This window comes from Pleurodeles waltl, chromosome 6 (genome assembly GCF_031143425.1).
Source record: "Pleurodeles waltl isolate 20211129_DDA chromosome 6, aPleWal1.hap1.20221129, whole genome shotgun sequence".
NCBI lineage: Eukaryota > Metazoa > Chordata > Amphibia > Caudata > Salamandridae > Pleurodeles > Pleurodeles waltl.
In genome coordinates this window covers 975730005-975749402 of record NC_090445.1, presented here as the reverse complement: position 1 = coordinate 975749402, position 19398 = coordinate 975730005, and the positions used below count along the sequence as shown (strand labels likewise).

Here is a 19398-nt window from a genome sequence, read left to right as displayed (position 1 = left end):
CTACCCTGCACTTACAATGTCTAAGGTTTTGTTTAGACACTGTAGGGGTACCATGCTCATGCACTGGTACCCTCACCTATGGTATAGTGCACCCTGCCTTAGGGCTGTAAGGCCTGCTAGAGGGGTGTCTTACCTATACTGCATAGGCAGTGAGAGGCTGGCATGGCACCCTGAGGGGAGTGCCATGTCGACTTACTCGTTTTGTCCTCACTAGCACACACAAGCTGGCAAGCAGTGTGTCTGTGCTGAGTGAGAGGTCTCCAGGGTGGCATAAGACATGCTGCAGCCCTTAGAGACCTTCCTTGGCATCAGGGCCCTTGGTACTAGAAGTACCAGTTACAAGGGACTTATCTGGATGCCAGGGTCTGCCAATTGTGGATACAAAAGTACAGGTTAGGGAAAGAACACTGGTGCTGGGGCCTGGTTAGCAGGCCTCAGCACACTTTCAATTGTAAACATAGCATCAGCAAAGGCAAAAAGTCAGGGGGCAACCATGCCAAGGAGGCATTTCCTTACACAACCCCCCCCCAAACGAAAGAGGATGAGACTAACCTTTCCCAAGAGAGTCTTCATTTTCTAAGTGGAAGAACCTGGAAAGGCCATCTGCATTGGCATGGGCAGTCCCAGGTCTGTGTTCCACTATAAAGTCCATTCCCTGTAGGGAGATGGACCACCTCAACAGTTTAGGATTTTCACCTTTCATTTGCATCAGCCATTTGAGAGGTCTGTGGTCAGTTTGAACTAGGAAGTGAGTCCCAAAGAGGTATGGTCTCAGCTTCTTCAGGGACCAAACCACAGCAAAGGCCTCCCTCTCAATGGCACTCCAACGCTGCTCCCTGGGGAGTAACCTCCTGCTAATGAAAGCAACAGGCTGGTCAAGGCCATCATCATTTGTTTGGGACAAAACTGCCCCTATCCCATGTTCAGAGGCATCAGTCTGCACAATGAACTGCTTAGAATAATCTGGAGCTTTTAGAACTGGTGCTGAGCACATTGCCTGTTTCAGGGTGTCAAAGGCCTGTTGGCATTCCACAGTCCAGTTTACTTTCTTGGGCATTTTCTTGGAGGTGAGTTCAGTGAGGGCTGTCACAATGGATCCATATCCCTTCACAAACCTCCTGTAATACCCAGTCAAGCCAAGGAATGCCCTGACTTGGGTCTGGGTTTTTGGAGCTACCCAGTCCAGAATAGTCTGGATCTTGGGTTGGAGTGGCTGAACTTGGCCTCCACCTACAAGGTGTCCCAAGTAAACCACAGTTCCCTGCCCTATCTGGCATTTGGATGCCTTGATAGAGAGGCCTGCAGATTGCAGAGCCTTCAAAACCTTCCTCAGGTGGACCAGGTGATCCTGCCAGGTGGAGCTAACGACAGCAATATCATCAAGATAAGCTGTGCTAAAGGACTCCAAGCCAGCAAGGACTTGATTCACCAACCTTTGGAAGGTGGCAGGGGCATTCTTTAAACCAAAGGGCATAACAGTAAACTGATAATGCCCATCAGGTGTGGAGAATGCTGTCTTTTCTTTTGCTCCAGGTGCCATTTTTATTTGCCAGTACCCTGCTGTCAAGTCAAAGGTACTTAGAAATTTGGCAGCACCTAATTTATCAATGAGCTCATCAGCTCTTGGAATTGGATGGGCATCTGTCTTGGTGACAGAATTGAGCCCTCTGTAGTCCACACAAAACCTCATCTCTTTCTTTCCATCTTTGGTGTGAGGTTTGGGGACTAAGACCACTGGGCTAGCCCAGGGGCTGTCAGAGCGCTCAATTACTCCCAATTCCAGCATCTTGTGGACTTCCACCTTGATGCTTTCCTTAACATGGTCAGACTGTCTAAAGATTTTGTTCTTGACAGGCATGCTGTCTCCTGTGTCCACATCATGGGTACACAGGTGTGTCTGACCAGGGGTTAAGGAGAAGAGTTCAGGAAACTGTTGTAGGACTCTCCTACAATCAGCTTGCTGTTGGCCAGAGAGGGTGTCTGAGTAGATCACTCCATCTACTGTACCATCTTTTGGGTCTGATGACAGAAGATCAGGGAGAGGTTCACTCTCTGCCTCCTGATCCTCATCTGTTACCATCAACAGATTGACATCAGCCCTGTCGTGGAAGAGCTTAAGGCGGTTTACATGGATCACCCTCTTGGGGCTCCTGCTTGTGCCCAGGTCCACCAAGTAGGTGACCTGACTCTTCCTCTCTAGTACTGGGTAAGGGCCACTCCATTTGTCCTGGAGTGCCCTGGGAGCCACAGGCTCCAGAACCCAGACTTTCTGCCCTGGTTGGAACTCAACCAGTGCAGCCTTTTGGTCATACCAAAACTTCTGGAGCTGTTGGCTGGCCTCAAGGTTTTTGGTTGCCTTTTCCATGTACTCTGCCATTCTAGAGCGAAGGCCAAGTACATAGTCCACTATGTCCTGTTTAGGCTCATGGAGAGGTCTCTCCCAGCCTTCTTTAACAAGGGCAAGTGGTCCCCTTACAGGATGACCAAACAGAAGTTCAAAGGGTGAGAATCCTACTCCCTTCTGTGGCACCTCTCTGTAAGCGAAAAGCAGACATGGCAAGAGGACATCCCATCTCCTTTTGAGCTTTTCTGGGAGCCCCATGATCATGCCTTTTAATGTCTTGTTGAATCTCTCAACCAAGCCATTAGTTTGTGGGTGGTATGGTGTAGTGAATTTATAAGTCACTCCACACTCATTCCACATGTGCTTTAGGTATGCTGACATGAAGTTGGTACCTCTGTCAGACACCACCTCCTTAGGGAAACCCACTCTGGTAAAGATACCAATGAGGGCCTTGGCTACTGCAGGGGCAGTAGTCGACCTAAGGGGAATAGCTTCAGGATACCTGGTAGCATGATCCACTACTACCAGGATATACATATTTCCTGAGGCTGTGGGAGGTTCCAGTGGACCAACTATGTCCACACCCACTCTTTCAAAGGGAACCCCCACCACTGGAAGTGGAATGAGGGGGGCCTTTGGATGCCCACCTGTCTTACCACTGGCTTGACAGGTGGGGCAGGAGAGGCAAAACTCCTTAACCATGTTGGACATATTGGGCCAGTAGAAGTGGTTGACTAACCTCTCCCACGTCTTGGTTTGTCCCAAATGTCCAGCAAGGGGAATGTCATGGGCCAATGTTAGGATGAACTCTCTGAACAGCTGAGGCACTACCACTCTCCTAGTGGCACCAGGTTTGGGGTCTCTGGCCTCAGTGTACAGGAGTCCATCTTCCCAATAGACCCTATGCGTTCCATTTTTCTTGCCTTTGGACTCTTCAGCAGCTTGCTGCCTAAGGCCTTCAAGAGAGGGACAGGTTTCTTGTCCCTTACACAGCTCCTCCCTGGAGGGTCCCCCTGGGCCTAAGAGCTCAACCTGGTAAGGTTCAAGCTCCAAAGGCTCAGTTCCCTCAGAGGGCAGAACTTCTTCCTGAGAAGAGAGGTTCCCTTTCTTTTGCTGTGTTGCAGTTGGTTTCCCAACTGACTTTCCTGTTCTCTTGGTAGGCTGGGCCATTTTTCCAGACTCCAGCTCTACTTTTTCACCCTGTGCCTTGCATTGTGCTCTTGTTTTCACACACACCAGTTCAGGGATACCCAGCATCGCTGCATGGGTTTTTAGTTCTACCTCAGCCCATGCTGAGGACTCCAGGTCATTTCCAAGCAGACAGTCCACTGGGATATTTGAGGAGACCACCACCTGTTTCAGGCCATTGACCCCTCCCCATTCTAAAGTAACCATTGCCATGGGATGTACTTTTCTCTGATTGTCAGCGTTGGTGACTGTGTAAGTTTTTCCAGTCAGGTATTGGCCAGGGGAAACCAGTTTCTCTGTCACCATGGTGACAGAGGATGTCGAGGTCGCTGGTCCCTTTGGAAGGCGTCGCTGGAGCAGGATCTTTGGAAGGCAGGAGACAGGCCGGTGAGTTTCTGGAGCCAAGGCAGTTGTCGCCTTCTGGTCTTCCGCTGCAGGGGTTTTCAGCTGGGCAGTCCTTCTTCTTGTAGTTGCAGGAATCTACTTTTCTAGGGTTCAGGGTAGCCCTTAAATACTAAATTTAAGGGCGTGTTTAGGTCTGGGGGGTTAGTAGCCAATGGCTACTAGCCCTGAGGGTGGGTACACCCTCTTTGTGTCTCCTCCCAAGGGGAGGGGGTCACAATCCTAACCCTATTGGGGGAATCCTCCATCTGCAAGATGGAGGATTTCTAAAAGTTAGAGTCACCTCAGCTCAGGACACCTTAGGGGCTGTCCTGACTGGCCAGTGACTCCTCCTTGTTATTCTCATTATTTTCTCCGGCCTTGCCGCCCTTCGGAGGGCAGACCAGGGGGGTTTTGTAGGGCACCGGGGGGGACACAAGTCCACACAGAAATTTCACCCTCAGCGGCGCGGGGGCGGCCGGGTGCAGTGTAGAAACAAGCGTCGGGATCGCAATGTTAGTCTATGAGGGATCTCGGGATCTCTTCAGCGCTGCAGGCAGGCAAGGGGGGGATTCCTCGGGGAAACCTCCACTTGGGCAAGGGAGAGGGACTCCTGGGGGTCACTTCTCCAGTGAAAGTCCGGTCCTTCAGGTCCTGGGGGCTGCGGGTGCAGGGTCTCACCCGGGCGTCGGGACTTTAGGTTCAAAGAGTCGCGGTCAGGGGAAGCCTCGGGTTTCCCTCTGCAGGCGGCGCTGTGGGGGCTCAGGGGGGACAGGTTTTGGTACTCACAGTATCAGAGTAGTCCTGGGGTCCCTCCTGAGGTGTTGGATCGCCACCAGCCGAGTCGGGGTCGCCGGGTGCAATGTTGCAACTCTCACGCTTCTTGCGGGGAGCTTGCAGGGTTCTTTAAAGCTGCTGGAAACAAAGTCGCAGCTTTTCTTGGAGCAGGTCCGCTGTCCTCGGGAGTTTCTTGTCTTTTCGAAGCAGGGGCAGTCCTCAGAGGATGTCGAGGTCGCTGGTCCCTTTGGAAGGCGTCGCTGGAGCAGGATCTTTGGAAGGCAGGAGACAGGCCGGTGAGTTTCTGGAGCCAAGGCAGTTGTCGCCTTCTGGTCTTCCGCTGCAGGGGTTTTCAGCTGGGCAGTCCTTCTTCTTGTAGTTGCAGGAATCTAATTTTCTAGGGTTCAGGGTAGCCCTTAAATACTAAATTTAAGGGCGTGTTTAGGTCTGGGGGGTTAGTAGCCAATGGCTACTAGCCCTGAGGGTGGGTACACCCTCTTTGTGCCTCCTCCCAAGGGGAGGGGGTCACAATCCTAACCCTATTGGGGGAATCCTCCATCTGCAAGATGGAGGATTTCTAAAAGTTAGAGTCACCTCAGCTCAGGACACCTTAGGGGCTGTCCTGACTGGCCAGTGACTCCTCCTTGTTATTCTCATTATTTTCTCCGGCCTTGCCGCCAAAAGTGGGGGCCGGGCCGGAGGGGGCGGGCAACTCCACTAGCTGGAGTGTCCTGCGGTGCGGTGACAAAGGGGTGAGCCTTTGAGGCTCACCGCCAGGTGTTACAGCTCCTGCCTGGGGGAGGTGTTAGCATCTCCACCCAGTGCAGGCTTTGTTACTGGCCTCAGAGTGACAAAGGCACTCTCCCCATGGGGCCAGCAACATGTCTCTAGTGTGGCAGGCTGCTGGAACTAGTCAGCCTACACAGATAGTCGGTTAAGTTTCAGGGGGCACCTCTAAGGTGCCCTCTGGGGTGTATTTTGCAATAAAATGTACACTGGCATCAGTGTGCATTTATTGTGCTGAGAAGTTTGATACCAAACTTCCCAGTTTTCAGTGTAGCCATTATGGTGCTGTGGAGTTCGTGTTTGACAAACTCCCAGACCATATACTCTTATGGCTACCCTGCACTTACAATGTCTAAGGTTTTGTTTAGACACTGTAGGGGTACCATGCTCATGCACTGGTACCCTCACCTATGGTATAGTGCACCCTGCCTTAGGGCTGTAAGGCCTGCTAGAGGGGTGTCTTACCTATACTGCATAGGCAGTGAGAGGCTGGCATGGCACCCTGAGGGGAGTGCCATGTCGACTTACTCGTTTTGTCCTCACTAGCACACACAAGCTGGCAAGCAGTGTGTCTGTGCTGAGTGAGAGGTCTCCAGGGTGGCATAAGACATGCTGCAGCCCTTAGAGACCTTCCTTGGCATCAGGGCCCTTGGTACTAGAAGTACCAGTTACAAGGGACTTATCTGGATGCCAGGGTCTGCCAATTGTGGATACAAAAGTACAGGTTAGGGAAAGAACACTGGTGCTGGGGCCTGGTTAGCAGGCCTCAGCACACTTTCAATTGTAAACATAGCATCAGCAAAGGCAAAAAGTCAGGGGGCAACCATGCCAAGGAGGCATTTCCTTACAGTTTGCATTACTTTTCTGTCTCTTACTTACCTAGTTTTGGTTTGTGTACATATAACTTGTGTATAATACTTACCTTCTTACTGAGGGTACTCACTGAGATACTTATGGCATATTGTCATAAAAATAAAGTACCTTTATTTTTAGTAACTTTGTGTATTGTGTTTTCTTATGATATTGTGCATATGATATAAGTGGTATAGTAGGATCTTTGCATGTCTCCTAGTTCAGCCTAAGCTGCTTTGCCGTAGCTACCTTCTATCAGCCTAAGCTGCTAGAAACACCTATATTCTACTAATAAGGGATAACTGGACCTGGCACAAGGTTTCAGTACCTTTGGTACCCACTACAAGCCAGGCCAGCCTCCTACACATGCCTATACTGATGTATCGGTAATTTCTTTCTTCCTGAGTTTAACACAAAACTCCCATGTAACATTTTACTAAGTCCTAACTAGTACCTGCATATTGGTACAATCCAAGTAATTGAAAATCTGTCAGAAAAGCACTGCTCTGGAGAATAGATTCCAAGAATACACTCAAAGACCTAGATGTTCTTCAAAATACTCATCCCAGATACAGAATATTATTTCCTTTTAGGAGTCAACACATGAGCAATCTGAACAAATCAAGCATATATAGTCAAAGAGCAACAGAGGCGCCAACAGTGTTCCATGCTACAGATGACATTTTAGATTACATACAGGTTTAGGATTTAAAGTTCTTGGTTTTGTTTATAAACATATTTTGATAGCACTATAGCTGAATGATAAATCTTCTTAGCCTGCTTCTTCAACTCAACTCGGGTCTTTAGTGAGATCAGGGAAAAATGACACGAAGAAGTGATTAAAAGACTTCTAAGCAATCATACTGGTCATTCGTGAGTGAAGGCCCAACTCAAAACAAGTACATTTCTCTTTGTGTCCTTATACTTTGTTCCTTCACTTCTGCCCATCTTATGCAGCAAATTCCAAAATATGTTTTGGATCTGGATAAGCCGAAAGGGACTTTATTGTCATCCTGTACTTAGTTCCACTCCCACAATATTATTAACTCTAAACTGTATTTACTTAATTTTACCGAAGAATAAGGGTGTCAATAAATTCCAACATGGATTTTAATGTTTCTTCTGTTTTCCGATAGCACCTACAAATGACTTGTTTTCCTCTGAAGTAGAGAGAAAGAGACACCATCTTCAAAAACACTGTTGGCATGGTTCATCCCTGGAGAAAGAGAGTTAGGGCTAAGGAATATTTAGCGAAACACACTCTAATTCAATTTAGCGATATCATTCTGTATAACATCTTGATTTTCTTGTGGCACTTATTTTGGTGGTTCAGGAACACATGACTCAGAAAGACCTGCAAGAACTTTTCTCTTTAGTGGCATGAATATAAGAATATATGCACTCTTTGAAAACCAAAAGGCTGATTTTGACACACCCAGTCAGGAATGTAGCAGGGTCTTCTAAAGACAATGGTAAATGGGACATCATGATCACTGCAAGAAGTCGATGTGCATACAAAAGTATGTTACACTAGACAACAGACAACAGAATGCATTAGACTGAGCACAAGGCACAAGTAACATAGTCCATATCATCAGGGTCGGATGGACTCACCAACCGGGTAAACAGGCCGTGACCGATGGGCTGGTGTTACTGGTCTGTGTGTGGGCCGGTTTTTGGCTGTTTGTGGGCCTGTTTTATAGTCAGCTGGTCGGTTTTACTGTTTATCTCACTGATAATAAAACAAACATTGCCTGCAGCAGGCACAAACTAATGAAGTGTTCAATGTCTCGCAAAACACTTTTACAGTGTCTCTTTAAACGTTCAAAACTGCCTCATTTTGCAAACATGGGCCATTTTTTTAGCTTTCTATTTCAGTAATAGGGGGCATTTTTATTTTGATGCCCGGGCCTAATTTCTGTCGCATTCCGACCCTACATATCGTCTCAACAGTTGGATCTCACCGAGCTCATAAACTTACCACATATAATCTTAAACAATCATAATCTCAAATACAACATGTTAGTCGTTATAACACAAGAAACACGTAGCACATTTTAGAAGCCATTTGGTTGGTCTCACCAAGCTCACCATAGCACCCACGTCTCATTAAAGTATATATCTCTCCAAGACACAACTTAGCGCACCAAAATAACACGCCACAGCTAGCCTGATTTAAAAAAAAAAAAAAACTCGTTCTCCTAATACATGTCCCTAAAGTGAGCATACCAGCCCTTGCAGTGACAGACGAATCCCTGGCTACACACAGCAAACACGAACTGTAACAACGCACTTGAAATCAACCATATACGCAAAATGTAAACAAGGCCAACATTACTGATCATCATCCTCAACAGAAATAAGCCTCTGGTCTTGGAATACTTGGGTCAGGTTGTAAAAGTACCCATCTTCCCTTTACTAACCCACTTCAATAAAAATATCCCTTTAAAAAATAATACAGTAAAAGCATGAGAGCACTTACATAACACTTACCACAACTAATCCACAAAGAAAAAACTTTTACTAATTTAGTTTTGTCTTACCACCAATTTTGTGCTTGAGTCACGTGCTACTCCCCACAAAGCACTTAAAAGCCTCCTCTGGGGTAGAACGTGCTACATGAGTAGAAGTTATGCTGTCCCATCACTCACCGTGTGATCACTTGAGCACTGTTTGGCTTTTTACACATTTTTATTCATATTAATTAAATGTTTCAAACCATACCCAGTGACATTTTATGTGGAATTCCTATCGCCCGACGCCCGGGACATCTTGTTTGGGGTCAAGGGCAACAAGTTTTTATGTTTACTTTGTCCTTGGGACAAGTAGGCCCAACCCTCTGCAGCACAAACCCTTTGGCTGCCAGTTTACAGAGAGTGGAACTCTCTGCAGTTGAGGTAATGTGTTTCCAAAAGATAATGCTGTTCAACTTGTATTTATGGTTCATTATTTGAAAGCCTTCATTATTAGGGTGAGTGCTGTAAATAAATGTTTTAAGGTCACACTTCACTACTGACGTTGGTTCCAGTACAAAAAAAACAAACGTGTATACACATATTTGAAAAGTTTAGGCTATGAGGCCAAGTATAATGCTCCCAGAATGCTCTCTGATTAGATGCAAATGAAGTGTCATTTAGTAAAATGTGTTGATGCATGCTAGTATTTCCCAAAAATATTTCTAATGGAAAATCAGTGTAACCATTTTCAACACGATTATGGGAAGCATGAAAATAAACAAACACTGACAAAGCCAACTGATCTGACATATTTTTATAAGTCTTTTAGTTTCATGAATGTGTGTCTTGTTTTAAGATGGCTTTTGTAACACTTTTTTGTTGTGGGAGCTACCAGGCCCTCAACATTGTAACAAACACTGGCAAAACCCTCCCAAAACGTTTTTGAACTCTAAAAGCACACGTTGCCACCAGTGGCATAACAAAGGCCCCGCAGCCGCCCTTCAGGGTGCCCCTTCAGCACAGCACCTGCCCGAGTGAGTCTGGAGAGGGGGCTCCTCCATGTTCTTTGCAAAGGGGCACCCTCCAGTTTCGTTACGTCACTGATTGCCACTGTAGTTCCTGACACTGAACAAAACTACTTTGTGTGCCAATATGCTCCTTGTGGAAGAGCAGAATGCGATCACTCACAGTAAAGCCAGCCGAAAGAGAGAGAAATATAAGTTTAATAAAAACAAAATGTCTTTGTTAACACCAGACCTAATTAGGGACCAAGACCCACATGTAGGTAGCTTTTTAACCTGGTTACCGAATCGCAAAACGGGTTTGCGACTCGCAATTAGGAAGGGGTGTCCCCTTCCTAATTGCGACTCGCAGTGCAATGTAGGATTGTTTTGTGACCACGAACGCGGGCGCAAACCAATCGCAGTTTGCGTCCATTTCAAATGGGTGCTAACACTTTCGCAAAAGTGAATGTCACTGTAAACATGTCCTGTGGACCACTGCCTGCTCTGAAAAAATGAAACGAAAACATTTCATTTTTCGTTTTTTGTAATGCATCTCGTTTTCCTTTAAGGAAAACGGGCTGCAATACAAAAAAAAAAAAATATATGCTTTACTGAAAAGCAGTCACAGACATGGTGGTCTGCTGTCTCCAGCAGGCCACCATCCCTGTGAGGGCCGCCATTCGCAAGGGGGTCGCAAATTGCGACCCACCTCATGATTATTCATGAGGTGGGCATTTGCAAAGCCCATGCGAATCACAGATAGTGTCAGGAACACCATCCTACATTCGGATTTGCGACTCGCAAATTGCGAGTCGCAAATCTGAACCTACCTACATGTGGCCCCAAATTCTTAAAGAAAGTCACAAAAGTGCACTCATGGTCATGGTATATGTCGTACCCCTATAAAATATTTGTGAACTGTATTTTAGCATGGGTAAATACGATGTGTAGATTTGCTCATGTGAAAATCCATTGAGCATTTGCAAGTTCATTTTCCCTCCAGCCACTTTCTTTCCAACCCTGGAAGAAGTTCTAATTCTGCCATTGTCAGGACTAAATGTCCAACCTTTCTTATTATGGGAAAATATTAGAGAGAAGCTGGTGAAAATCTTTAAAACATGCATGTTAGTAGGTTTGCAGACTCAAAGGCATTCCTGCCCTGGAACTATTGCTTACTGCTTCCTCCAGCCCCAGTATGCAGATCTGCAGAAAGGTGGCAAAATAAGGAAATTGCTACAGTGGGGATTGAAACTGCAAGTATTCAAGCCCTACTATGGTAGTAGCCCTGGCATAATCAGAGAGGCTATTATCAGAGCTCTTACATAATGAGATTGCTGCCATAATTTGTCGCCACACTCCATGGCACCAAAGGGACAAGTAGATCTTTTTACAGGACAAGTAGATTTGAGAAGCAACCTGTCCCCTGGACAAGTAGATATTTTAATAAATTCCACACCCCTGTTCCCTTATAATTAGATGTTTGGCAAGAGCAGGCGGTAGGTTCTTTGTGGGTAGTTCCTGCTGTATAATACCGATACTTGCATGGTCAGTAAAAAAAAAAAAAAAAAGGAAAAAAAAAGAAAGGTAGTTAGCCTTGACTCTGAGCTCTCTTTAAGACATCAAATAACTACTTTTGCAAAGAATACCAACTTCCAACTCCTGATGCTTAGACGGAACATCCCTCTACTAAAACTGAACCACAGAATCAAATCCACAGGAGTTCTGGTTCTGTTATGCACCGACTCTGCAGGGTACACACCTTCCCAACCTGAAGAATACCTTGACAAGGGATCCAGGAGTATAGGCCTCCACTTGTAGAAATGCATATAAATGCTGTTTTGTGGCCTACACCGCATACGCCAGGACTGCTCTCTCTATGCATGCTCAGAGGCAACTGCACCAATAGCACATGATACAGGTTCAGTAATAGTCCAAAAAGAGTGATTCCCTACCCCAAGGGCTCTGCATCTGTAAGCGCTGGCATTGAAACACGCCTGATGGTTGGCTGCATTTTCACCTGCTTCTCAACCCAGCGCACAGTATCTTGTGTTCTGTCTGTCTTTTCCTGACTTCTCTTCAATAGTCTTTGTGTCGCTTTTTTCCTATTCTCCAAATCCTATCCTATTTTGCAAGTTGAGGACTCCTTTCCTCCTAAGGAGCTCAAATATTCCGCACGCATTCGCACTTCTCCCTCCTCTGCACTGATACTTAAGCTGTCCAGTGCTCCAGCATGCTCAGCTCTTTGAGTTTAGCACTCAGTGCTGGAACAATAGTCAGTGTGGGGTGTTGCCATCAGCGTCACATCGCTCACGTGACCCAAGCAGGCGAGTGGTTAAGGTGTGGTGTGGAGCCAACTATTGTCCATTTTGGATAAGACTGTCACAAATATATTACTAAAGCACGGTGTGGGAGCGCACTGTAGTTTATAGGCAGCAGATTAGAGCACATATGGCAATCTATGGAAATTGTGTTTCAGGGGAAAGTTGTCATTTGCACATCACTAAGTAAAGTGCCTTGATTTGTTTTGATCCTATTAAAAATAATTGTTTCCATCACACTTCAGAATTACAAAAAGGGGCTTCATTTCTTCTTAACTGCCATATATTTTGAAAAATGTCTACAGCTTATTTGCAGGTACTTAAATGTAGTTGTTTTAGAAAACATCTTTCAGCCTTTCCTGTCTTGCTCCCCATATTACGGTAAGGTGGTGGCATATTTCCCTATATAAACTTCTCTCACTTTGTAAAGAATGAAAAGTAAAGAACGATCTACATGTTAAACGAGTAGGAAGCGATCTGTTGGAAAACTCAGCCTGGCATTTGACCTCGGGCATTGAAAGCACAGTAAATGTGTCAAGATAAAAACAAAATGTAAAGGCATCGTTACTGCTCACCTTACAAACTCTACTCTGTTCGGAGTGGCAGGTATGTTATATATTTTAACAAGTAGAGGAGACGTGGATTTTCAAGTTAGCTGTCAGTTTGGTTTCCACATAAGTTTTCAATTTGATTGGCAGGTTTATTTTCATTTTGTTTAATTACTCACCGCTGATCCCCAACCATTATGTGTAGTCATGTCAGCCATTGTGGCTTCTGGCTTCTCTATCCCTAGTTCCAGCTACAGGCAGTGGTCCTCCAAACTAGGGTTCTGGTGTCCAGTGCTGCAGTCGCTGGTTACCAGCCTTTTATACACAGGGCATGTCACAGTAGAGGCCCTTTCACATGGCATTATTACATCACCATGTTGTGGGTGATACCATGTATTTCCAAACTAGGGAGGGAGCAGTCAAGGCGTTGTTGACACATTCCATTTTCTTGATGAGTTCACTTCTTAAGTAATTAAAATGTACCCAGCTGCGTACCTTAAGATGACCATGTGCCTCATGACTTACTACCTCAGATGTGATCTCTATTATTCTCCTTCATGTTGTGGCGGAACTCCCCTTTGCAGGCTTAAAGTACCTTAGGTCTCGGGACAGCCAATGCAGGCTCTGTGATGTCAATCTTGTTCCATTCACGGAGCTCTGCTTCTTCTGCAGCTACAGAGGCGATGGCGTCTCCTACAGAGCTCTGTATCACCTCTCTGGATTGGCTGTTCTTGTTGGGGTATTGCAATCCCATATTGTGTGACACTCAGCAGACACATTTAAGAATATGACTGAAGTTGTCTCTCACATCTGTCAGCCCTTACACATGTTGAAAAACGCGTTAGAGTCCCCGGAGCTGACCTTCGGAACTTGTTGCCCCCTCAGCTTAGTTCACTGCACATCCTAGGGTCATTAAAACTAAAAAAACACCTTAAAGGGATTGTTATCTCATGGCCGGGCTCTGATGAGAGCAGCCACTCTTTGATAAGCAAGGGTCTTCAGTCATTCGAGACTTCAGCACACCATCTATAGCCGATTTCCACGGGAGTTTATAAATGTCTGTGTTTACTTCACGAATTGTCTTACGCATCGATTACTGAGCCAGATTATTCCTATTTATTGTTACAAAGTGGTCCTCAGTAACATGCTTAGAAGACTACAACTGAATTAAATGTAACTTCAGCACGTCGCAATAATCGCTGTGTTTGCACCAAGTAGCAGCAAAGATTTCCACACCATCCTCTGACATAAGTTTGTAACGCTACCATCCAAAATACAAACATTTGCATACACGACCTTCTGGGGTGTTGTATTCCTTCATTAAAACTCATACTGTATCTAATCAACAAGCACAGGGGCTCACGTTTGATGACCCGTCCGACCACGTTTGAAGGTTCCAACTCAATTCATTGGCCATAAAGCACAGCCAAATCGCATCTCCTGACTCTTACCAAACTCAAATGTGTAGATGCTGAGGCAGTAGTCTGACTGTATAAAAACGTGTATTTATTATGAGCGCCAGACACCAGGATTACAACTGCATCAAGAGCTGTGGAAGAGTTTGTCATGCTGAGCATCCTCCTTCCTCTGGAACCCTCACCCCGCATCTGCTAGCACACACGCCCGCTGAAATCCCACAGCTGTCCACGACTCAAGGATGCCTTGCAAGCTCAACTACCTGTCCAGGCACAAGGACATTGCGGCAGGGGAGTAGCACGACTCCAGCAATCCGGCATAACATGTAACACTTCCCACAGAGGCCATATAGCAACCCCACACCTTTAAACACAACCTACAGAGCAGTTTGCTACCCATCCACCATAACATCTCAGCACTTTATAAATGTATGAAGGCAGGAAGCCTCACTGAAAAGCAACAACAAATACAACATTCATTGGTGATTTCTTTACTTCTGAAGCTTTTCAGTACTGTGTCAGCCTTTGAAGACTTGGGTACTTAAAATCATACTCTATAAATGTGCCCATGACTTACATCCTTCCGAACTACACTCCTTTCCTCCAATGTTGGACAGTACCTATCCTTCACTATTATCTTTGAGTGGAATGTCTGTAGCACCTTAAGCCATTTTCAGGAAAATTACTCGACATTTGGAGAGTCTGCTCCTCCAAAGACCAGTGAATTTAGTAGCTGCTTCATATACACTTACAGTCAAGTTAACGTTCATTTCATTGCCACTATATGTTCTAGACTGCCTACTAAACGTTATAAATATATCAGTGATTTAATTCAACTTACACTGATAACAAAAGTATTACGTACCATCAATGCATTCCGGAATGAGAGATTTTTATAAAAGCGTAACTTTAAATATAGACTCAACTACTGGAATTTGGCTAACAAGAAGGACTGACATACTTTTAAAAGAAATACCAAAATGTAGTTCTGTGACAAAGCAAACCACTGTTAAACTACCTGAAGTCTACAGCACATAGCATCAAAGTTAAAACAGTCACAAGTTTCTTGGGTTCTATGCCGCATATAGTACACTATAAATCATGCCATCATTAACTTGCAAACGAGTTGTTCTCAGCCTTTGATATCAGTAATGTAGTGCCTGGTTACCTTTGAGCATGGTTCTCCCAACCGAAGCTCCAAAGATGTTCAAAAAGACACTTCTCGCGCCCAGAGATGTGGTCGCCTCCAGTAGAGCTCCAGCGATGTAGTCAGACACTGTAGTCCTGTGCGAGGTGGCGCGGTACGCGGCCCACGCACCTCGCGCACATCCTAATTTACACAACAAACCACTGCCTCTTCTGTAAAAGGAAGTTGTTCCTGGGATTACTGTTGCGGGGCTAAATAAACGGAGAGAAGGTTCCGCAGCCGCTTCACCATCCCTCACTTTGCTGTAAATCTGTAAACAATAAAAAAGCACAATGTTGTTAATCCTTCTGACAGAGGCTGCAGCGTTCTGTGCGTCTGAAAACAAGTTAAATTTTAATTTCTAAATAAACGAATTTTCACATTCTTCCTCCACACCTTTTTTCGAGCAGTTTTACAGCTGCAGATTAAAATTCCTAGCACCCGGCAGAGTCGGCCTTACCTGAGCACACTTGTTTGCAGTGTGCCAAAGCAATGACCGTAAAAAACGGGAAGATTGGGTCAATAGGTGCCAGCTGTCAAAACTCCACCCTGTAAAGTACTGCCTTCGAAGCATTATGACTAAACTGTATTGTCATTTAATTTACAACAAAAGAAATATTAAAGAGTTTGGAAGCAGCTGTAGAACATGTAAAGCAACTACACCAGGTAGAGAGTCACGTTGAAAAATATCTTACCTTATTCGCAGAATGGAGGATTCTTCACTAAGGGCCAGATGTAGCAAGGCATTAGCGCCTCGCAAACGTCGAAAAACGCAGTTTGCGAGGCGCTAATGCCCGCACGCGATGCAGAAACACATTTTGCGAGTCGGAACCGACTCGCAAAATGTGTTTCCGACTCGCAAATAGGAAGGGGTGTTCCCTTCCTATTTGCGACTCGCACTGCGATGTAAGTTGATTTGCAAAGCGGTCGCAAATCAACTCGCAGTTACCATCCACTTGAAGTGGATGGTAACTCATTCGCAAACGGGAAGGGGTCCCCATGGGCCCCCTTCCCCTTTGTGAATGATCTTAAAATTATTATTTCAGAGCAGGCAGTGGTCCTATGGATCACTGCCTACTCTGAAAAAAACCGAAACAAAAGGTTTCGGTATTTTTTTCTATTTGCAGCTCGTTTTCCTTTAAGGAAAACGGGCTGCAGATAGAAGAAAAAAAACTGCTTTATTGAAAAGCAGTCACGGACATGGTGGTCTGCTGTCTCCAGCAGGCCACCATCCCCGCGAGTGCCTAGACTCGCTATGGGGGTCGCAAACTGCGACCCACCTCATGAATATTAATGAGGTGGGTCTTTGCGACCCCATAGCGAGTCGCAGAAGGTGTCTGAGACACTTTTCTGCATAGCAAATTGCGAGTTGCAAATTGCGAGTCGGAAGACTGCAATTTGCAACTCGCAATTTGCTTTCTACCTACATCTGGCCCTTAGTATCTGCACCTCCATAAGCCGATCGGCTTCATGTTTATATTAGTGGTGGTCCGAACTCGTGGCGTTTCACTCCGCAGAATTCTGCGGAGTTACAGAAAAACTCTGCGAGATGCCCCAAAATTCCACCAATGGGTGGAAAATATGCAGCTCCTGTAGTGCAAGCAACACTGAAAATCAGTGCAAACTGCACCATGCATTGCACAAGAGCACATGGTCACTTGAGTTGATTTTGCTGCCACTCGAGTAGAAAATCTACTCTAGTGGCAGCAAACCTACTCGAACAGCAGACCTCTGAACGCAATCACTCACAAATGCTGGCGACCACCTATGTGAGAAAATCGTGTTAGGTGACGCCAAATCTCGCTTTCCAGCTTGGATATTCTGGAGCCTCAATGGAGTAAAATTCCTCCTTGTGGCGAATGGCGGGATTTGGCCTGAACTCCACATTAAAGAGTAACTTGGAGTGGCAAAAGTACGCTAATTCCTCGGGCGGAATGGAATATTTTACCCGCCCCTAGTTTAAACCAGCAAATAGAAATCGGGGTTTAACCAATCCTGGCTCCGGCATGAGATGGTATGTACTGGGAACAGTTAGCCGAGCAACTGGCAAGCAGGGGAAGTGCCAGTAAGGAAAAAATCTCATCTGAGCAGGTTCAGCACTGAAGGCCCAGCTTGCTGAGTCGTCCATCTTTACAAGATAGATCTGTGAAGGATTCAATCTCACCACAACTGAAAACTACCACTAGTTGTTTTATCTAGCTCATGGATACTCAAAGTATGGCCTGCGGGCCTCATGCGGCCCCTCTGACCTTTACATGCGGCCCCTTGGGCAACAGGAGCACTGGCAGCTGTTTGCATGATTCTGCACTAACAATAAAAATACTAAATACACACACAATCATTTATTTCAAACTTAATTGGTGTTAAAGAGAGAAAGTAACTAGGGACTCCTGCACCTAACTTTAGAAACGTCTTAATTTTTAAAGACATCTTGCAGCACAAGTGTAAAACTAAGACAGTCTCTTTAAAATTAAAAAAGTGTATTTAGTTAACATGCAGAACCTTTTTGCCTTAGTACAATTTATTTTATCAGTGCACTGAGATGCATTCCTTTAAAAGTGATAGTTTTCAAACATACATTTGGAAACATAACTTTTGAAACATTAATTATTTCCCTTATCCTGAGAACACAACCAATAGTAAATTGAAGAGGCCAGTCACTTGGTATGTGCACTTTATGGGTGGCCTGGGTTCCTATCCTACATTAACAAAATTATAGTTTATTAAATCAAACGTAGAGACAGGTTTTGTGCAGCGCACACCATGAATCATGTATTACGAGGTCATCTTAAATGTGATAATGCAGAAAAAGGAGTGAAGTGAGACTAAACAATTGCCTAGGATCACACAATTTGGAAAAGTGGGTAAGCCGGGAATCATTCCAGGTTTTCTGGTTTTCCATTGTTTATTTCAACCACTAGATGTATATAATTTGCTTCTCCTACACCTACCTTGCCACCAATCCCCCAGACACCCCACTTGACCGCCGCAGCCCTAGCATCAATGCAGCCCCCAGGCGCGTCACAGACCAAACTTTTTGGCCCCTGAGAAAATATTTGTGAGTACCCATGGTGTAGCTAAACTCTGCAATCCTGAACGGACAGCAAAGGAGGGCCCTACTAATAGAATTATATGCAAACGCCCTTCTGCTAATAGCTATGATTCTGGACAGAAAAAGGAATGGACATTTTGATTAACATCACAGTTAGAACAATTTCTGGCAAACAGAAAACATGTATTTTCCCTAGACTTATTGGTCAATTAAAAGTAGAACGAATTCACCCAAAATGAGGCGGAAATCAGAACCTGGGTTCATAATGCTGGTGGTCAATACGGAGTGATCCGTTTTTATAGTCTAACCTACGTACCTTGATTGTAATTGAGCATAAAGTATTCTAAGATGCTGAAATACTAAGATCGTATTGATAGTACCCACATCCCAGTCTCACAAATTAGTACAATGCCAAGTTCTGGTTTCATCGTCAGCTGGTCAGAGTCCTTCCATAAAATGAAAATGATCTAAAAGGACCTTATGCCACTGCTCCATGCAAATAAGTCAATACAATACTTAAATCTGGCTCTCTATCTAGCAAAGGTTAAGTTCATGAGTCTATGGATGGTGTACTTGGCAAACAACACTAAATTAACGTCCTTTTGGATATTAGGGCATAATCTCAATGAAGCTCCCAGTTTTGCCATCAAAGGCTGTTTGATAGAGAAAACTGATTTTGAAGGGGAGTTTATTAAATATAATCAAATATTTACTTATTCATGTCCGCCAAAAAGCACGAAAGGGAGTGGATTTGTTTCAGTCTGTGACCATAATCTTTGGAAAAAAATACTTTGAAATCTAAAACAGTTGTTGTGAGGGGGTGGAGTTAGGCAGGCAACAAACATGGCCACTTTAATCTGTGTTCTGTGCATAGCTTTGCTGTAATTGGTGTCTACAGAAGGGATCTGAGACTTTTGACCCACAGGCTCTTAAGACAGAGGAGCCAAGGTATAGCAGAGACCAGTCTAAGTAACACAAAAGTTTTGAGAATGTGGTGGTGAGGAATATGAGAAAGACTGGTCTCAATAAGCATTGTGGCTCTTCAAAATAGCGCTCGCTCACAGTGTTAGTTCTGTGCTATCAACCTTGAG

The 19398-nt window shown here is 45.1% G+C and overlaps 1 protein-coding gene across 3 annotated transcripts in view; it reads right to left on the bottom strand.

Annotated features, from left to right (window-relative positions):
• The window catches only part of PLCE1 (phospholipase C epsilon 1), an 848028-nt gene that overhangs the window by 647786 nt on the left and 180844 nt on the right, over positions 1 to 19398 (bottom strand). For all 3 annotated transcript variants that reach the window (XM_069239847.1, XM_069239849.1, XM_069239848.1), the window contains exon 2: positions 15238 to 15526. In XM_069239847.1, coding sequence (XP_069095948.1) covers positions 15238 to 15526 — 289 coding nt within the window. The remainder of the gene's footprint in view (positions 1 to 15237; positions 15527 to 19398) is intronic.